This window comes from Orycteropus afer, unplaced genomic scaffold (assembly GCF_000298275.1).
Source record: "Orycteropus afer afer isolate SDZICR_OR568_19922 unplaced genomic scaffold, OryAfe1.0 scaffold00030, whole genome shotgun sequence".
In the NCBI taxonomy this organism is placed as follows: domain Eukaryota; kingdom Metazoa; phylum Chordata; class Mammalia; order Tubulidentata; family Orycteropodidae; genus Orycteropus; species Orycteropus afer.
This window is the reverse complement of record NW_006921617.1, coordinates 1,763,476-1,784,482: the sequence shown is the minus strand read 5'-3', so window position 1 is coordinate 1,784,482 and position 21,007 is coordinate 1,763,476. Positions and strand designations below refer to the sequence as shown.

Sequence of the window (21,007 nt, the reverse complement as noted above, 5' to 3'; positions counted from 1 at the left end):
GGTTCAAACCCACCAGCCACTCCTCGGAAGGAAGGTTGGGCAATCTACTTCCGTAGTGATACTGCCTCGGAAACCCAAGGAGGGGTCCCTATGAGTCGGGTCCAATTCAATGGCACATAACAACAACAACAACAACAACAGAGCTAATATGGTCAGTTCCAGCTTCAACTCAAGGACTAACGACTAGCTAGCATTTCCAACCATGGATATTGTATATGATTTAAGTCTGGCTACTTTGACAGTTTCACTGTCTTACCTCTATAGAAGAACACTTATCCCCTCCTCCTGATGCTTCTTTTCACATGGCAGGAACTCAGCTAACCGAGACATTCCAACCTCTTTTTACTTCGCCATAGCCAGCCCCAGAACAGCAGTTCTCACAGTATGGTCTGTGGAACTTTAGGGGTCTCCAAGACCCTTTCAGGGGATCTGCAGAGGCAGATTTTCAAAACATAATACATATTTTCCTTTTTCAGTCTCATTCTCTCACAAGCTTAGAGTTTTTCAGAGGCTACATGATACGTGATATCTCAAACAAATATATTCAAAAGCAGATATGAGAAATTAGCTATCTTGCATTAAGTGAGACATTAAGGAGATTTGAAAAAAATGTAAACATAATCCTATTATTCTATTTTAGAAAATAAGTTTATTTTTCATAAAAATGTGTAATGTTATACATGTAACGAGTTATCAAATGAATTAATAAGCATTTTAAATTTGTCTGTTTAATTTCTAATACAGTAAACATTGACAGGTATTACCACAGATACATATAATGCTCTTTAGGGTCCTCAATAGTTTTTAAGAGCATAAAAGGGTCCTGAGACCAAACAGTTGGTTAATTGCTGCCCTAGAGAGAAGAGCTGTGGTCTGAACTTGGTTTGGACTGAATTTATCTGAAGGCTGCACTTGAAGGAAGAGTCTGGGCAGCTGGTATCCAGCCCCGCCGTCCACTACTCCTCCCACCTGGAAGTCAGCATGCCCACAATCAACAAGTGTGGGGACCTCCTTTTCCCTGCTGTAAATCTGGAGATCCCCTGCAGCATTTCTGAGGGTAAGTGGCCCAGCCCCATCTACAGCTGGGTGGGTTTATCTGGGGATAGCTGGGATTTGGTATAAAAAGTGGACTTGACCACAGATAAAAGCCACACCCTCTAACCTAGAATTTATCAGAATCCTGGTGATATTTTCATACCTACTGACTCATCTGGCTTATATTGCACTTGGTTCAGAACTCAGACAGCAAAGAGAGGTCCTATTTATTGGGGTCCTTCAAAGACTTTGGCATTTATTTCAGAAATAAAAAAGGAGACCACTGTTGGGGAACAAAATACTCATGAAGGGACTTGGGCTTCTGGAATGGCAGAAAGGATGCTTTTCACCAGCCCTGCATATTGTTTTTTTTTTTTTTTTTTTAACTTGGTGGCTTGTAGCCTTTACTGTGTAGTGCGGCTGGTTTTTATAGTTGGGCAGGTGGCTTTTAACAAGAGACTTTAATTCCTAAACCACAGAGTATTTTGATCTTGATGCATGACCGCAACTACAGCAGCTTATGTTATAGGAAAGTGGCTGTTTCTATAGATGCAGGGTCTCAAGTTAAGGCAGTGGACCTTCAGGAAGGACAGGAGGCCAAGGGTCACAGAAAAGAGAAAGGACAGACAGCGACCTCAGCCAAATGCTGGGCACTTGTGGGTACAGAATGCTGCAGCTTGGCCTGGGTTGACACAGGCAGTGGCCCTAGTATGGATCTGAAGCAGCTGAAGACTTCAGAGGAGCCTGTGGGGCCAGGCATGAATAAGCAAAGACCAGCGAGACACAGACACATATGCTGTCGAAAGACTCGTGAGCAAAAAAGTACTATTTTTAAATGACAGTTCAAGAACTCTAATGAGGTTCTCACTTTAAATTAATAATGGCCAGCCTAGGAAGGCAGCCCAAGTTAGCTGCCTTAAATTCCAGAGAGGTAATGCGGAGCAGGGCTACATCCTGGCTTCTCACAGCTTGACCACAGGCTCAAGGGTTAGCCTCCACCAAGTGGTCTGGAGGGGACCTTCTTGGACCAAAGCAACCCCACAGCAAATGGCATGGAAAGAGTCAAGGTGGCAGTGACCAAAAACACCTGCTCTCAAGACAGAAGGCATATACCAGTCACCCAGTAGGCAGAGCTCACACTGGTGAGGGCACTGGGCTCAGAGGGAAATGCAAATGAAGAGGGTTTGAAGGTACTAGTTGGGAAGCGAAAGGCAACTGGGAGAGGCTCCCTGAGGAAGGTTAAATTTAGCACTATACATTATCACCTGGAGGTGGGGGTTGGAGGATCCACCATGCATGCTGGTTTTTCTTTCAGATAGCTTGGCACTTGCAATTCTGCCACCCACCTGCAAGCCTCAGAATGTGGCAATATAGCAACCCTATTCTTTTTTAGGTGCTTTTCTTTTCCATGCAGCATAACGAGCATCTTTAAGTTTCCCATTCATGCTTTGAACTTTCTGCTTAGATCAAAGGTCATGGATTTTAGACAAGAGGCACAGGCTGACTAGCATCCAGGAAAGGTTAGAATGGAGAATATTTTCTCTGTCTACAGTCAGTACCTCACTCAGATATCACTGGCCTTCTCTTAGGGCCTTTGGAACACAAAGGACAGGCTCTGGGAACTTAATTTCACCTGGGACAACCCTTCCCAAGAGCAGGAATTAGTTTGCTTTCTAAATCTGCCAAGTGCTAGGTATCTAATCTGCTAACCAGAAGGTGGGTGGTTCAAACCCACCAACCAGCCACTCTGCAGAAGAAAGACTGGGAAATATACTTCCATGAAGATTTACTGCCTCAGAAACCCAATGGGGGTTACTATGAGTTGGAATCGACTTGATGGTAGTGACTTTGTTTGTTTGTTCGTTTGTAATCATCTTGCAGGTCCAATTAACTTTTGAGATTCTCTAAAAAGTAAAGCTAGAGATCTTCTAAAGATTCATGAGTTTGCAGGTAAGATTGCCCCGACAGACTGCTCGTCTCTCCTCTGGAGGAGTACCTACTTGACGGTCCAGAATATAATTTCAATGGCTACCTCAAAGGCTAGGGGACATTAGAGTGGAGTATTAGAGTATCCTATAGTGGTAGCTACACTAGCAACAACCCTCTTGACCTCTGTGTACCTCTGGTGAGTCCGGATAAAACAACTGAGCATTTAGAGTCCACTCCCTTTATCACCTCTGTCCTCTTGGGAGCCAGCCTGTCTACAACATGCAACTATTATAATGCTGTAGTTGTTACAGGGGCAGAATGTCCAGATGGGGAAGCCTGGTTTTATGCAGCACTGGCAAATATAAGGGGCACGGGGGAAATTCATTCTAAGATCCAATACATTTAAGTCACATTCCCCAACCTAGTCTTTATCAGTAATACAGATGGTATTCTGATCTTTATCTGCTGACTCTTTTATTTTATATTAGTCCACAACTCAGCAGGACAAGAAATGCTATTTAATAGGTCCTTGAAAGAAACAGACATACCTACAGTATCTCAATCTTTTGGAACAGTAAAAGACCAAGATTAAATATGCAAAAGAAGTTAGGTCAAATAACACATTATAACCTAGCAGTACCACAATCCCACAAGGACAGCTTGGTGCTGAGGGTCTGAAAGGAGACAACCAAGGCCTCTCAAGTTCTTGCGAACTCCAGCACTGGAAGAGACAGCATATGTACTTCTGGATTACTGGGCGAGTACAGATCTGAGCCAGAATCAGATTAGAGAAATTCCCAGACCCATCAACTACTCTGATCAGGTAACTGCATCTCATTTAAGTCATCACCAAGGGGTCCTGCGGCCAGTGATTAAAAATTGCCTGTTTCCGAGGTAGCCTATCCTGTGTCTAGTTCAAGCTTTTAGATTTTTCTCATTCATTAAGGCCAAATTATGATCCCTGCCACTGGGATCCTTATGTCCTTGGTCTTAAAAGTCAAATCCTCCTTCAGATTACAACCCAGCAAAGTCTTGAGTAGGCTTCTCTTACTCCCCCTGCAACAACTCTTTTGCAGCTTTGTAAGGAAATGGCCAAACCGCTATCAGAAAGGCAAAACACTGTTCAAGCCCTGGAAAGCCACCTACTTACTAAAAATGTTCCTTCATGTAAATGATTGAAGCAGGCTCATTCTGACATTTGTAAAAAATAATGATGATAACACCTTGCTATGTCATGCCATGGTTGCAAGGATGAAACAAAACAATGTAGGTAAAGTGCTATGTCACCAACACCTTAAGCACTCAACAAATATTAAAGATGAGTCATCTTTCAAGAGGGCTTGCAGTCCTTCATACAGATCAGGACTGAGAGTATGAGGCAAAGGTAATTAGCAGACAGCAAAGGCAAGCCACAGACAAGAAGCCAAACCTTGGCTGACAAGCTAGTTTCCACACAGACAACTTTACCGAAGAAAAGGCCAAAACACATGTAGAGAACATACTCGACTTCATCAGTAACCAGAGAAATCTGAACTAAAACGACAATGAGATACCATTATACTAGACTGTCAAAAATTCTGAAGTTTGACTATATCAAGTACCCTGAGACTGAAAAGAAGGAGAAAAATATATACATGGTGCTGGTGGGCCAGTTTGGAAAATCCTTGCATTGGCTAATGAAATTGAACATGCCATGCACACCCTACAACCCAGTGATACTAGTCGTTGGTCAGCATCCCAGAAAAGAGGCAGACTAGCCTTACTACCACATGGGAGCTGACTAGAAATGCACATTCTCAGGTCTCACCACAGACTTACTGAATTGGACAGACACTCAAGGCAGGTCCTGAAAAGATATTGTAACAACCAGGAATCTGGTTTCCAGTGAGCCTTGTTTAAGCTAAAGTTTGCAATGCCCCGCTCCAGAGTATTTCTGGCACTTATCTCCCAGATGGTGTATTCAGGAAGGTTTCTAGCAGCACTGATCCTAGTAGCAAAATAACACAATCCTGAAACCACACAAGTCCATCAACAATACACTGAATGAATAAACTGTACCACATTCATAGCATGGAATGCTCTACAGCAGTAAAAATGAACAAATTATACCTATACAGCTCAATGTCAATGAATCTTACAGCCATAATGCTGAGAAGAAAGTGCAAAGAAAAACACATTATATATATATATATATATATATATATATATATACACACTATATACATACCCAAGTATGTGAATGGTATACACATATATGTATACATACAATATATATACATATATACAAATACATAAGCATATATAGATACACTCACTGCCGTTGAGTCATATCCAACTCATAGTGACCCCTCCTTGCGTTTCCGTGGCCTCTCCACGGAAGCAGATTGCCCAATCTTCCTTCTGAGGAGTGGTTGGTGAGTTTGACTTGCTCGCCTTCTGGTTACCAGTCAAATGCCTTAGGCACTATGCCACCAGAGCTCCCAATATATACATACATATTTATACATAGATAGTAAAGCTTTAAAGAAAAACAATGAGTACGTATCAGGAAAATGAGAATAATAGTTAGAAGACTGGACAATCTACTTTCGTAGTGGTACTGCCTTGGAAACCCAAGGAGGGGTCACTATGAATCAGATCCTACTCTATGGCAATGAGTGAGGCGGGAGGAAAGGAATAAGAAATGTTACTGGAGTGGTACGCTGGGGACTTCTAAGTTATTGGCATGGTTCTATTTCTTTACCTGGTTGGTGGTTATGCTGGTATATTTTATACACTTTAATCATTCTTTAAATTGTATTATACACTGATAGACTCTTCTGCATTCACATTTCACAAGAAATTTTTTTTAAAGTGATCTTCATACATATAGAAAATAGAAATGAATGCCAGTCATGCCTTAACTGTTTTACCTGTATTCAAATACATACCAAACCTAGCAACACAGGCTCTGGTATTAGGCAACTCACATGCAAATACCAGCTCTGTCATGTAACAAAATAACCTCGGACACCTTGGTTAACTTATATGCACTTCTGTGTTCTCATATGTAAAATGAGTATAATTTCTTGAGAATTAAATGAGTGAATCATGTAAATTGCTTAGAACAGTGTTTCACATAGAGCAATTACTCAAAAATGATCTATTATTATTAGGATAGAATGATACTAAGTTAAATGCAACATTTCCTGCAGTATATAATAAATCATCAGCATCTATGAAAACAATGGATCTCCCAGGTCCCCATCATCATGTTAGAAGTATTCAGAGACTAACTCTGGTTCCAAGTTAGTCCCAAAACACACCCGTACTTCCCGTCCACACACACACAAGCACACACTCCAGCGTCCATGCTAGGATACTGAATAAGTAAATCACAGAGGAGACAGATCTAGAAGACACCAGAATAGGTCCTGCCTGATTTCTCTGTTATTCCCAAATCAAGTGCTGGCAGCATGACATTGTATATACATTAATTCTTCTCCCCAGTTAAAAAAGCCTAGAAATCTACATTGTGAGAGATTACAGTCAACGTCATGAGACAAAGTATATGTGAGCTGCTGTATGGAAAATTAATTTGCTCTGTAAATTTTCACCCAAACCACAATAAAAATTGGAAGAAAAAAAAAAAGCCTAGAAATCATCTGTTAGGATTTAAGGACTCATGTTAAAACCTGTGTCCTTTAATTGTGGCTTCTAAATGTGTCTAAGGAACTCTATCCATATTCCACACAGAACTACAGGTCATGCAGCTGTAATAATAAACACAAAAGGCCTTACACATATCAAGTGATAAAAATTTACCCTGGTAACTAAATAATCCTCTGCTTGTATTTCTGTAAAATAATGGTAAGATTATATCCCTGTTATGGACTGAAGTGTGTCCCCAAACAAGTATGTGTTGGAATCCTAACCCCTACACCTAAGAATGTAATCCTGTTTGGAAATAGAGCCTCTTTGTTATGTTAAAGAGGTCGTATCAGTGTATGGTGTGTCCTAAACCTAATCACCTCCACATTATGAGGACCTGTGCAGACACAGAGACAAGAAAGAAAACTTGGAGATGACCAGCAAACCCAGGAATACTGAGAGAGGCAAGGTTCTTCCCCCACAGCCACTGAGAGAGAGAGGCTTCTCCTAGACCCAGTACCCTGAATTCAACTTCTAGCCTTTTCCATCAATGGAATATTCCTTGGCCATCAAGAGAAATTAAGTTCTGATAATGTGCCACAATGTGGATGAACTTTGAAAAGTTATTCTGAGTGAACTGTCAGTCACAAAGGACAAACGTTGTGTGTTTCCATTTGTATGAAATATCTAGATTAGGCAAAGGCATAGAGACCAAAGTTCAGTAGTGGTTGCCAGGGGTGAATGGAACGGGGAGGGAAAAAGGACAGTGCTTAAAGACACTGAGTTTCTGTTAAGGGTGATGGAAAAGTTTGGAAACAGATACTGGTGATGATTACACAACATGGGGAACGTAACTGATGCCACTGAATTGTACACATAAAAATGGCTGAAACAGCCAAAAAAAAGCCACCCACTGTGGTATTCCTGTTAAAGCAGCACTAGGAAACTAAGACTGCCCCAAATTACCAAATAAGTAGTAATGGCAGAATGGCCCACCAGGTTCTAAACGTTATACAAAGTTACTAGAATCAAACCAGTAAGGAAGCAGCACTTGCCTCTTCTTACTCAGTGAAAGAAGTGCTCTAAGTGATTTATTTGTTATTTACTCTTCACAGGAGTCCTGGTTGTGCAAAAGGTCAAGTGCTCTGCTGCTAACCAAAAAGGTCAGCGCTTCGAACTCACCAGCAGCTCTGTAGGGAAAAAAAACCTGGCTATCTGGTCCTGCAAGGATCACAGCCTTGGACACCCTATAGGGCTGTTCTACTCTGTCTCATTGGGTTGCTATGAGTCAGAATTGACTGGATGGCACATGACAACATTTACTCCTCACAACCACCTCATGATAGATACTATTTATCATCCTCATTTTACAAATGAGCATATTGAGAGTACAGAGATGTCAAATATGTCATCCAAGTTCACACAACAATCATCAGAGACAGACAGAAAGGCTCCAGGGTGCCCATTTTTAACCATGATGCACACTGCCTCTCTAGGCTAATGTTTCAGTCTCTCGAAGAGGGAAAACAACAAATTGATTCAAATATCTACAGAAAGCATTTTAGTTCATTTAAAATAAAAAGTTATTTCAAAATGATGGCCACCCATGTGTAACTGTGTATGCATATGCTATCTTTAAAAAATCTAAGGAAAAAACAACCCAAGTTCTCCTACCCTGTATCACATATAAAAATAAATTTAACATAGAATGTCTAAATGTGAAAAGATAAACTAAACCCACTGCCATCAAGTCGATTCTGACTTATAGCAACCCTTTAGGACAAAGTAGAACTGCCCCATAGGATTTCCAAGGCTGTAAATTTTCACAGAAGCTACTATCTCATCTTTCTCCCACGCAGCAGAGCAGCTGGTGGGTTTGAACTCCCAACCTTTTGTGATTAACAACTGCATGCTTTAACCATTATGCCACTTGAATATCTTTGAATATCCTTGACTATCTAAATGTGAAAATATAAACAAATAAGTAAAATCTGATATAGCATAAAGCCTGAGAAACCGTCTTTGTAGGTGGACAGGTCTCAATTTCTATCTCCATTCACCAACACAAGAGTAGCATTCTAATCACACACACCTCATGGATCTTGTTGTCTTAATTACACAAAACCAAGACTTAGGAAAACTCTGCATCATAATCAGGACAACATCCGTTACATATGCAAATACTAAAAAAACCTAATCTCACTATTTTCCAAAATGTTTTTATACTTATCCCTAAAATGTTACACATGATCTGCTGAATAATCCATTGTCCTCTACATTTAAACATATCCCTATCCCTTTTTAAAAGACAGCTCCAACAAGGCAACCTCAAATAAAGGGAAGACTATAAACCAAATTATGAATTAAGCTCATTTTCATTTACAAAGTACTTAACTCTAAATCAATTTGCAACTTAAATCAATGGTTATTATATTCACAAAGAACCCTGGTGGCAAAGTGGTTAAGTGCTCCACTGCTAATCAAAAAGGTAGCGGTTCAAACCCACCAGCTGCTCCATGGGAAAAAAGATATGGTAGTCTGCTTCTGTAAAGATCACAGCCTTGGAAACCCTTTGGAGCAGTTCTACTTCACTCTGAGTCAGAATCGACTTGACAGCAGTAAGTAAAAAGGTAAATGATATTCTCCCCCAAATGTTCTTAGTTATCTGTCAAATAGGAAAGACAGAACTGTAAATAAAATTTAATACTGAAAACACAAACATTGCAAGCAAGCAATTTCTGTTCTGGCAGAAAAACAATGTGTATGGCTAAAGCAAGTGAAATGCAAATTAACTATCAATAGACTGAGACGACACAAAGAGCATATTTAAAAAACAACCTTGCAAAATAAAGTCCACACATGTCAGAACAAAAACAGATTAGAGTAGCCTTGAAGAAAACAAACGCTTGGTGTGCATTACCTATGGAATTTCTTTCTCAGTCCTCATCAGTATGCATGGAATCTTCCACATACAAGACTATCTACTAAACTGCCCTTATAAATGGGGGGAAAGGGTCTCTTGAAACAAGATGTTGGGGCAAGTATGGGCACTCTGCATCCCTCACAGAACCTCCCAACCTCTCAGAAACTTAAAAAACACACACACACATGAAAAGAAGATACCTGCACACTGAGCAGACCAAAGTCCAGCTTCCAAGCATTATAATCCCTCAGTTTAATCTTTTTAAATTAAAAGTTAAAAAAATCTGGAGAGGGCATTATTGAGATGGTGGTCACTAAGAGGTCCAAAGAAGGTACTACTGAAAGAAGCACTACTTTAAAGACCAGAATCTGTTAGTCACCAAAGCTACTGGGTGAAACTTCAGGTCAAAAAGAATAATTTACCTTCCACGCCTTTCTGCTAAAGGTAAGGGCAAGAGAGGTTATAACTTAAGGAATTCCAAATGCCTTTTGCTTTTTAGCTGAAACTATATTGCCAACACTACCAGAACTACCAAAAAAGATGACCAAGCAGAAAAGTTCACAAAAGGTATTTCAAGGCTTGACACCATACACATGCCAAGTGACCTTTAAATGCAATGAAACAATCAGTCTGCCCTTTGTTATTAATTTTCAATGTCTTTAATCTCCCAGATGGTTCTAGAGTGTCCATGTGTTTTTCCTAATTTTGTGATTGTTAAAAGTATAACTCAAAAAAAATAAATACATGACACAATATATGAATAGTTCCACAAATTAAGAGGAAGACACCAGACGTAAAAGGGAAAAAGCTACGTGAATTTGTTTATACAAAACACACACACACACACACACACAAACAGCAATTCTGATCTACGCAGAGAAAAATCAAGCAAGTGGTCACCACTGGGCGATGGCTAAAGACTGCTTCTGGAGAGCCGGTGATGCTGTGACCTGATCTGAGTGATGATTACACAGCATGTTCAGCTAATGAACATTCAGCAAGTCTTATATGCATAGCTTCCTGTATGAATTTAGTACTCCTCCAAAGCTTATGTGTGTGGATGTAGCATTTGAATTTTGATTTCCCTGAAATATAAGATGGGGAAGCAAGACAATACAACCTTAAGAGATATTGGCACCAGATAGATTCTACCAGAGGTAGGTGCTAAAGCAGCTACAAAAAGCTAATATTTTGCCTGCACAAAACTTTATTTACTAGACCAGAAAGCCACAAAGAATGAACTTCAGACTCTGAACCTTTGTGTTAACCAATTTAGACAACAAAAGGCAAAGAAAAAAAAACCTAAAGTGGTCATAGTCTCTAGTTTATTAAAGATTTGTGTTAAGCAGAAAGAGCAGATTGGCTCTTTAAAATTAATAAAATGAATGGTTTTTAGTCCTTTGTTTTAGGGTTCATTTAACAGGTCCCCAACCAACTGACATTTTGTTTAAGATTACAGTCAAGCCAAGTGTATCCACCCACTGACAACAGGTCAAATTACAAACAAAATAGTTCTAGGTTTTCTCTGCAGCAAACAAATCAGTGTCTGTACTCAGTTACTCTACCAAATATTCACAGGAACCAGTTAGTAGGAGGCCCCATTGAAATGTGGACATAAATTTTTCAAAAGATGCCAACTAAATTTATTTGTGAGAGATAAAACTTATTTCAACCTATTCACATGGAAAATATGCCATTAAAATTTCAAAACTTAGTGATGGGATTTTCTCAAATTTACACTGACTTTTAAGAACATGGAGAAAACACAGTTTCAAAAAACACCCTTAGCCTGACAGTGTCTAGGCTCTTAGGAAGCATCTTAAGTTCCAAGATTCATAAAATTATCTTTTGAGCACTTAATTAGCATATTATTTGGTAACTAAGAAAATTTTATGAATTACAAAACTGATAACAAATCATTTCCATGATGTTTTTCTTTTTTCTCCATGAGAATATATCAAAAAAATGAATACAATTTCTAACCAAGCACTACGTTTTGGCTTCAGATACCAAAATCAAGCAAAACACTTAAGGTCAAGATGAAACAGAGAGGGTAACTCAAAGCTGCAAAATTCAAAACTGCAAAAAAAAATTTATGTCAACACAACAGCATTGGGCAACAGCGACCACCCAACATCAGTTTCCTTCCTTAGAAATCACAAATATTTAATTTTTACATTTTGTTTAAATACTACCAGATCACCAGTAAGAAAAAGATTTGAAGAGGGAGCAGCAAATATTCAAAGTTTCAGTGGTGGTCTCTGGCATACAGGCTGCTCTGAGTTACATGAACGACCCACCGACAATTACCAGAAGTAAAATAACTGTGGATATGAAAAAAAACTGAAGAGGGTAATCCTTACAATTCTTACTGAAAACAGTTAACATAAATTCCGTATTTAGTCCAAGAGAAGAAAGTTGATATAAACTAATTTCTTTTTTAAAAATAAAGAGTCATTTTACATTTGCAGCTCTAGTAAGTCCAAAAATAAAGATTCCCAATTATGGGTCATTAATTAAAAAAATAAATAAACCCAACATAATACCTAAATTTACCTAAACGTTAAATAAGACAATAGAATGGGAGAAAAAACTGAGTACAAACAAACATTTTATATTATGATGGTCAAGTAAATTTGACCAAGAATTAGTATTAAAATTACAATATATAATGGAATAAAAGTAATATTACTCTACGACCAACCCAACCCACTGCCATCGAGTCAGATCCGAGTTATAGCGACCCCTCCTTGGGTTTCCCAGGAGGTATCACTACGGAAGTAGATTGCCCAACCTTCCTTCTGAAGAGTGATTGGTGGGTTTGAACGCCAAGCCTTCTGGTTAGCAGTCAAGCGCCTTAGACACTATGCCACCAGACCTCCTAATATTACTCTAGTCTTTATTTTTTATAATAGGAAAAACCAATCTTTCTTCCTTCTTTCCTTCGTTTGCTTCTTTCTTTTCATTTACAGGTAGGCAAATTTTGTGAAACAAAACCTTAAGAAAAGATCATGGATCAAGCACTTTTCTAGGTTACTCTATTATGAATGCCATATTGCATTTATAATAGCACCTTCTTTTAAATATCTCAAGCTGTTCTACAAGCATTACACAACTAATTCTCCCAATGCTACTTGGGAAAACTCAAGTAAACTGTACCTAATCAAGGCAACACGCCAAAACACCTGCTTCCTATACGAAATACTCTTCTGAACCTCAAGTTCTACAAACTAGTAACATCCATGTTAAGACATTTTCACTAACAAAAGAGTGGAAAAATTGATTATTCAGCCAAGAAAATGTATGAAATAATACAATGGCTTAATAACCTGTTATAAACTCTCAGGCACAGATAACTCAGCACTATGGGGTCATCTTCCATGATGTCAACATGGAAATATAGCCATTAATTAGCTTCCCATTATTTTAATCAATCTTCCTTTGAACTAACTTACAACTCAGCCTGCATAAACATTGTAGGTTGTTTTATATTAGTTTAGGTCATCATCATCTTTACTCTCCTTGACCTTCTAGTCTTCCATTCGTCTTGTATCAGTGGTCTTTACCTTATTTATCGTCTTTCAGAAGCTTTGAAATTTCACTGATTATTTCTGTATGTGCTTCTCTGTAGCTTTTCTAGGTGGAACACTATCCCATTAACATGATGGCTTAACACTTATTGTCTTGAACCATAACTAGTAGAACTAAAACGTTTTGTTCCACGCACTGTGGTTGTTAGATGCCACTGAGCTGGCCCCAACTCACAGCAATCCCATGTGCAACAGAACAAAACACTGCCCAGTCCCGTGCCATCCTCAGAATCCCTGCTCTGACTGAACCACTGCTGCAGCCAATGTGTCAATCCTTCTCAATGAGGGTCTTCCTCTTTCACACTGACCCTGTACATTAACAAGCATGATGTCCTTTTCCAGAGACATGTTATCCTCCTGATAACATGTCCAAAGCACGTCAGTCTCACCATTCTCCTTTTCAAGCAGCATGCTGGTTGTACGTCTTTCAAGACACATGTGTTCATTCTTCTGGCAGTCCATGGTCTATTTCTTCTTCATCATCATCACCATAATTCAACATCAATTCTTCTTTGCTCTTCTTTACTCACTGTCCAGCTTTCACATGCATATGAGGCAACTGAAAATTCCATGGCTTGATTCCAGCACAAGTTAGTTTTCAAGGTGATATTATTGCTTTTTAACACTTTAAAGAGGTTTTTAGTAGCAGATTTGCCCAGTGCAATATATCATTCCATTTCTTGATTGTTTCTTCCATGGGTGATGATTGTGGATCCAAGTAAAAGGAATCTTTGACACACACTACTGTTGTTGTTATGTGCCGTGGAGTCAGTGACTCATAGTGACCCCTCCTTGGGTTTCCGAGGCAGTATCACTATGGAAGTACAGTGCTCAACCTTCCTTCTGAGTAGTGGCAGGTGGGTTTGAATCTACAGCCTTCTGGTTAGCAGTCAAGTGCCTTAGGCACTAAGCACTAGGGGTTCTCAAAGCTGTCTGTACATTATACTCTAATTAATAAGTAAATAAATATACTTTATTTAACCAGTTCTTACTGATTGACTTTCAGTTTATTCCAATCATTTGTTAATTATAAACAATGCTTCAATGAGTGACTATCTTTTGCTCAACATGAATATAAGCGTATCTGTAGAATGCTAGATCACAGGGCTATATTTTTAAACTAACCTGTATCACTCAATTCAGTAGTCCACATGGAGGCAATATTGTCTCTCTCAAGAAAAATTTAGTGTAAAAATAATGAAATTAATGATTTCTATTTCTAGTAATATTAAGTTTACCTTTAAACTTAACAAAAAAGTTTCCTATTAGCAGTAAAATTAGGGACAGCCCAGGAAGGAAAACTAAGTTTAAAAGTCAAGCAAATTAAGAAATTCAGATGACTTCCTACCTATACTATATGATAAACTATTGTTACTAATGCCTCTAAAACCAAATACTACTACTCTGAACACCTGAAAATCCATACATTTTCAGGTTGAAAATTAAAAGCCTCTGAACATAAAGAGAAAGGAGGCATATTTGAATTACTTTTAAGCAGCCTCAAGAATTACAGAGCTGAAAAGTCCCTTAGAGATTAACTAATTCAACCAGGCCAGAGATTTTACTGTTGAAGAAAATGAGGTCATGAGAGTTTAAGAGACTAGACTACATCTGGACCAGATTAAAACCTCAGGCTTCCTGCCCTTGACACTAGCTCTTGCCCTTGACACTTTGCAAGGATAATTCATTTGCACAGAACAAAGTTGTTATACTCCTGGCGCCCAAAACACTTTGGATGACACACACAAAGTGATCAATCAACTATTTCCTGATATTTCATGACAAACTGTGGTGAGTGTGGAAGGAGACACACATGTAGACAATCTTGAACACATATATGTATATATATTATATATATATGTTGTTGTTTGTTATTTGCCATCGAGTCGGCCACGACTCAGTGACCCCTCCTTGGGTTTCCGAGGCAGTATCACTACGGAAGTAGGATTGCCCAACCTTCCTTCCGAGGAGTGGCTGGTGGGTTTGAACCACCAGCCTTATGCTACCAGAGCTCCTTATGCTACACACACACACACACACACAATATATATACATATACACATATATGTGCATATAACCATGTATGTGTCTATATATGCAAACCAAGGGCAGCAGCAGAGGGAGTAACAGAGGATTAAGAACTGCGAAGACTTATGTATAACCTATTTTTCCATAAAAACTCTATTATAACATTAATCATGACATTTAAGTCCAAATATTTCAAAAAGTCCCCTTTAGCTTCTGAACTGAACTTCTGCCTAATTAAAATCCATCACTTTCTATCTGGGGAATATTTAACTCCTATTAAAATATTAATTTGTATCTACCTATTCCCTGGCATATAGGAGTTCTGGTGGTGTAGTGCCTAAGGTATCATATCCTAACCAGAAGGCTAGCGGTTCAAACCCACCAGTCGCTCCTGCGAAGGAAGGCTGGGCAATCTAATTCCATAGTGATACCGCCTCAGAAACGCAATGAGGGGCCACTATGAGTCAGATCCTCCGACTCCATGGCAGTGAGTTTGGTTTTTTGTTTTTTTTTTAATTCCCTGGCATGAGTATACTCTGGCATGAGTATGTTGTTTAATTAAAACTTAACTATATTTAGTTAAATACAAAGACCAGCTCCTACTCATATTAACTATTATAATTAGTTGAAGAATTTAAACAAAAATAAGTTATTATCAGGTAAAAAAGAAATGATTCATTTACACAAATTATGTTTCAATTTACAGTTCTAAAGCCAATTTTAAAATACTTAAGGTCTAAAAGGTATCCTGGGAGTTCTGGTGGCATAGTGCCTAAGGCATATGACTGCTAACCAGAAGGCAAGTGGTTCAAACCCACCAGCTGCTCCTCGGAAGGAAGGTTGGGCAATCTACTTCGGTAATGATACCGCCTCGGAAACCCAAGGAGGGGTCGCTATGAGTCAGATCACTGAGTCAGATCCGACTGGAGGACAGTGGGTAAAAGGTGTAATGAGAGCAGATCTGAAATACTTATTTAAATGACACAATTCAAATTCCAGATCTATCATACTTACAAATGACTGATAAAAATCACCATCAAGTCTTTACAGAGTTTAAACTTGATTACTTTTTGTATGTGAGCCAAAAGAACAAATCTGAATAATGTTAACTTGGACAGAATGGAAGAGTATAAACACAAACACTGTATTTCCCAAATAACAGCTCTGATTTTTCTTTAAAAATCACTCATCTAACTCAAGAACATCCTCTTGGAAACAGGATGAGGATTTGAGTCATTCAGGATTTAAAAAAAATAAATAAAATTCAAAGCAAGATTAACTGTTGCTTTAAATCTTGACAGTTCCTAACTAATAACCTGAAAGCTTAATGAGGCACAACAGCAGATTAAAGAATTGAAGATTTTTAATGAAAAAGGAAATTAAGGACAGTTTGGTGCATTATACTATCACCAAAAAATCTGCTCCAGGAAGACTTTAGTTTCTTTATTAAAAAAAATAACAACAATTTTAAAAGAATTTCCGTCAAAATCTCAGACCAAACTTTTAGAGGGTCAGAGGCAGACTTAGATGAAGGTAGGAAAGTAAAAGAGTACACTAAACATTAAATTCTGAACTTGCAATTGAGACTTAAAAAAAAAAGGTTTTTTTAAACATACCCACAAAAACATTTTAGCATGTACAAATAATTATTTTTTTAATCACCCCTAGCACAATTGCACTGCACCAACTTTTAGCAATGACCACATGTCCCAATACTAACAGCAAAAGCACACAAAAGTACGTCCAATAAGTAACATCAACTGTGCACACCAACTAAGTTAATTCTCACAGCTTCTGGAGGAACTTTAAAAGATACAGGAAAAACAAATGAATGCTGAGAATATTTACATGTGTTTCACACATTAGATCATTATTATACTGCAGCTCCACCCCATCCTAAAGTAAAGCTTCTCCTTACTATATACATTTCATGTGTTAAATTATTCTCTTTAATTTCTATGCTTAATAGATGAAAAACACATTACCGATTATGCACTTTTTCTTTCAAGGCCCTCATCCAAAGGTTGAAAGCAGAGATATATGTGATAAGACTAAGATTTTTATGAATGTCCTTGATGCCTCATAACCCGAGGGGTGTGTATTTAAATCAGAACAAATGAAGCTATGCAATTAAAATGTGACCTAGGAAAACAAAACTGATTCCTAATCTATTAATTACTGGATGGAGAGTAAAATTGATCTTTTTTCCTAATGATAAATCTATTTAAGGCTATGAAAGTCACTTGTATAATTCAAAAGGAAAGTTCATCACAACTTTGTAATCTAAATATTTTATTCCTTGAGCAATAAAGTTTAATGCTCTGATTTTTTTTTTTTTTTGTCAAAGGGCACTACTAATACCTTAAATTAAAATAAGGAAAAATAAATTATTGAAGCTGAGTGTCATACAATGCAAAACTAACTAGAATTATGTAACTCTAGGTAACAGCATAATAAACTAATAAATCATCGCTCAAAGTAAAACAAGGAATGCAGATGCTTCAGTTAACCAGTAACAATACAAAGCTCCTTTTTAGCTACCCTTTTTTCACTCTTCCGAAGAAATATGGTTGCTGTGCATCTGCATTAATAACCTACACATTCTCTCTTTGAAACTCTTAGCTGGTTTAGTCTGGTCTGAGACTGAGTTTTAGTAGCAGATGATTGCCTGCAGAGAGGCCACTTTCACCTTGCAGATAGATCGCTGCTGTTCTGGTGTGTAAAGCAGACCATTAGCACAAAGTCATTTCTAATCTCAGTTGTGCAATCCACATGGAGCACTTGACCCTACAACTCATGTTGCACTACTCTGCTTCCACTCATGATGACCTTCCAAATCTACTGCTTGACTTACACTTGAGAATTAGAAGACTGCCAAATAGCTTGATGACAAAGTTTAAATTTCTTTTCTCATGAAGGTTTGAAAACGGCAAAAATCCATACAGATAAAAACAAGAAGGAACATATTACTGAACGTATTCGTGCATTGTTTCACTATTGTAAGTACTGTGAGAAATGCTTAATAAAAAGGGAAATGACATACAAAATTCACAACTGACTCTAAGGCAAATGACTAAGGATGGAAACGAGACTGCTCCAGTTATGAAACCCGTGGGCTGTCCCATGGTATGAATGGCCAACACATGTCTCCTCCTGCCCTGACTGTGTACCATTTCATTAAAACATCTTTTCAGATGCAAAGTTAATGAAAACCACCACATTCTGAAAATTTATTAAGTCGTTTTTAAGTACATAAGACCACTCAACGATGCCCCGAAAATACTGTTGTTTTTTTTTTAAGTAAGGTCTTTTGATCTATGATATCTTTCCTATACAAAAAAGAAAACCTCTGGTGTACACAGAAGTCCTCTAAGTTTGTCCTACCTTCTCAACTTCAAACACTTATTGAGCACTTTTCCCTTCCTTCACTTCAGCCTATTCTCTTTAATAGACCCCCTTTCTCAAGAAGAAACAATATATGAAGTGACAGGAGGTGAAAGAATGAGGAGTGTGCACTCCAGGAATAAAGGCCGGTTTTATAACAGGAGGTACTTTTGTTAGCAAGTGACTGGCAGGTCTCCACCCCCAAGTGAGAAGAAATTCCATCCACTCCCCAAAACTGCAAAGGCCAGAAATGCCTACTTTAATAGTTCTGAAACCCCAGAGTCAGGAAAGAGCCTACGAAAGACTGGTGAGTGGGGGAAGGGGAGGGAGAAAGACCAGCAGCAGAGAAGAGAACAAAAGGAGACCCAAGAAAGGAGAAAGGAACATCGGGTCTGGCGGCCAAGGAGCCAGCAACCGAGAGCGAGCCAGAAAGTGAGAGCGCGACCCAGAGGAAAGCGCGATGCCGGGCGGGGCGGGCGGGGCAGGGCCGGGCCCGGCGGGGCAGGGCCGGGCACACCGCACCACAGCGCACCATGGACAGGGCTCAGCGCGGCCGCGGCCCACACCCCTCTAGAGGGCAGCGGGAGAGAGCGCTAGAGACCGCCGACAACCGGCAGGACGCCCTCCCACCCCTCCCCGAGGCTGGAGCGCGACGAGCCCTGACCCGTGAAGACCACGATCCGCACCATCTGTCCCTGCCCGGGCCGCCCCCGGCGCCACGGCAATTCTGAGCCCCGCCCGCACTTTTTGGAGCTCTCACTGGCCGGCCTTCCCCCACCCCACGTACCGGGCCCCCAGGCGAGGGCGGACACGCCCCTGTCCCGCAGCCTCCTCTGACCCACACCAAAGGTGGGGGCAAATTCCAGGTCCTGGTATGGCCCAGGTCCAGCGCAAAGGCTCAAGGCCGATGCTGTGCAGGATCGCCTCCCAGGACTGGGCTAGCGGGCCGGCAGGAGCCGTGAGGCATCCTCGGGCGGGTCGCCGCGGGAAAGTTGGACGGCCTACCGAGCTGAAGACCCGCGTGGTGGAGAGGGGAGGGAACCCGCGACCCGCCTAAAGCAGGTGCTTCCTGCCGCGGATGAGAGCTTCGTACCAGTGATAAAATGGAAAGCCTGGGAGCGCTCTCTGAGGGTGTGAAAAGTGCGGGAGGCTCCCGGCCAAGGCGCCCCTGGGACGCACACGGGTCAGAGCAAGCCTGGGGGAGAGAGAGCAATGATACTCAAGTAACGGAACTTACTCTGCCCGCGGGATGAAGGCGTGCAGAGCCAGGGGCCAGCTGCGGAGGAGCCAGCCGGCATCGACTTCTCCGGACAAGGGGGCGAGATTCTCTTTGCAGGTGGGACTGACCCAGAACATTGTTTGGGCGACAGAACAAAAATAGAGGGCAACTCTGGGCTGGGATAAAGACAATAGGGCAGGGGAGCCCCAGGGCACCGGGAGGGGCGCGGGTACCGGGGTGGGGTGGGGTCGGCAAGACCGAAAACTAAGACACCAGAGTGAGAATTTCCACTGCAAACTCCAGACCCATTCCAGCAGAAATTCAAAAGGAGGGGAAAAAAAAAAAAAAAAGGAGCAAAGTGCGATGAGGGAGGTCAGAAGCAGACAACTGCAAAACCTGCGATGTTCCACTTCACCCTTCTGCGTACAAACACCCCTGCGAGCTCTCCTGGCCCCGAAAGAGGAGCAGATGGTGCCCTGCGATCGGCCCCCACGGGCCCCGCCAGGAGAGGCGCAGAAGACCTGCTGGCCCCGCCAGCCCTGCCCCTGAGCCTCGCCTGAGCCTCGTGCCTGCGCAGCTCCCGGCCGCGCGGTGCGGCACCTCCCTTCCCGGGTGCGCAGCACAGCCCCGCAGAGGCGCGGGGAACAAAGGGACCCGGCGCCTCTCGCCCCACCCCGCCCGCGGCCCGGCCCGCGGGACCGACGCGTACCTGGATCAGGGCCGCCAGCAGCGGCAGCAGGGTCCGCGGCGCTCCCACTATCCGGCACATGGAGGCAGAGAGGGGCCGAGCGAGGAGCCGGAGGCGGCGGCGGCGGAGGCAGCGGCAGCACCAACAGCGGCGCGGAGACGGCTCCAGGCAGTTTCCACCCCTTCCCTTCCCCTCCCACCCCACCCCCTTCTCCGTTGCTCTCCTCTCCCCGCCAATGGAGAGAGAGCTGATGACAAATAGCGGAGTCCGCGGGACTCGCACCAGGAGTAATAAAACAGACCGAGAGATCAAGGAGCTGGGGAGGGGGCGGGGGAGAAGGGCTTGCGTGCGTGCGTGCGTGTATGAGTGAGAGAAAGAGTGTGTGTATGTGTGTGTGGCAGTGGTGGCAGCGCAGGCGACTCAGCTCCGGCCCGAGCGCTGCAAAAGCCGCGGGGGATGCTGGCGGCGAGGACCCTGGCCCGTGTAGTATGCAGAGGTGGAAGCGGAGCGGATGGCGCGCCCCAGGAGCTCCGCAACGCGAGGTTTTGGGCTCGCGGTTCTGCTCCCTCCGGGTCCCCTTT

At 41.3% G+C, this 21,007-nt stretch overlaps 1 protein-coding gene across 1 annotated transcript in view; it reads right to left on the bottom strand.

Moving 5' to 3' along the window:
- The window catches only part of CDH2 (cadherin 2), a 333,069-nt gene extending 312,412 nt beyond the window's left edge, over positions 1-20,657 (bottom strand). The window contains exon 1 of the mRNA XM_007935561.2: positions 20,448-20,657. Coding sequence (XP_007933752.1) covers positions 20,448-20,507 — 60 coding nt within the window. The 5' untranslated portion in view covers positions 20,508-20,657. The remainder of the gene's footprint in view (positions 1-20,447) is intronic.
- Between the last annotated feature and the right edge of the window lie 350 nt (positions 20,658-21,007).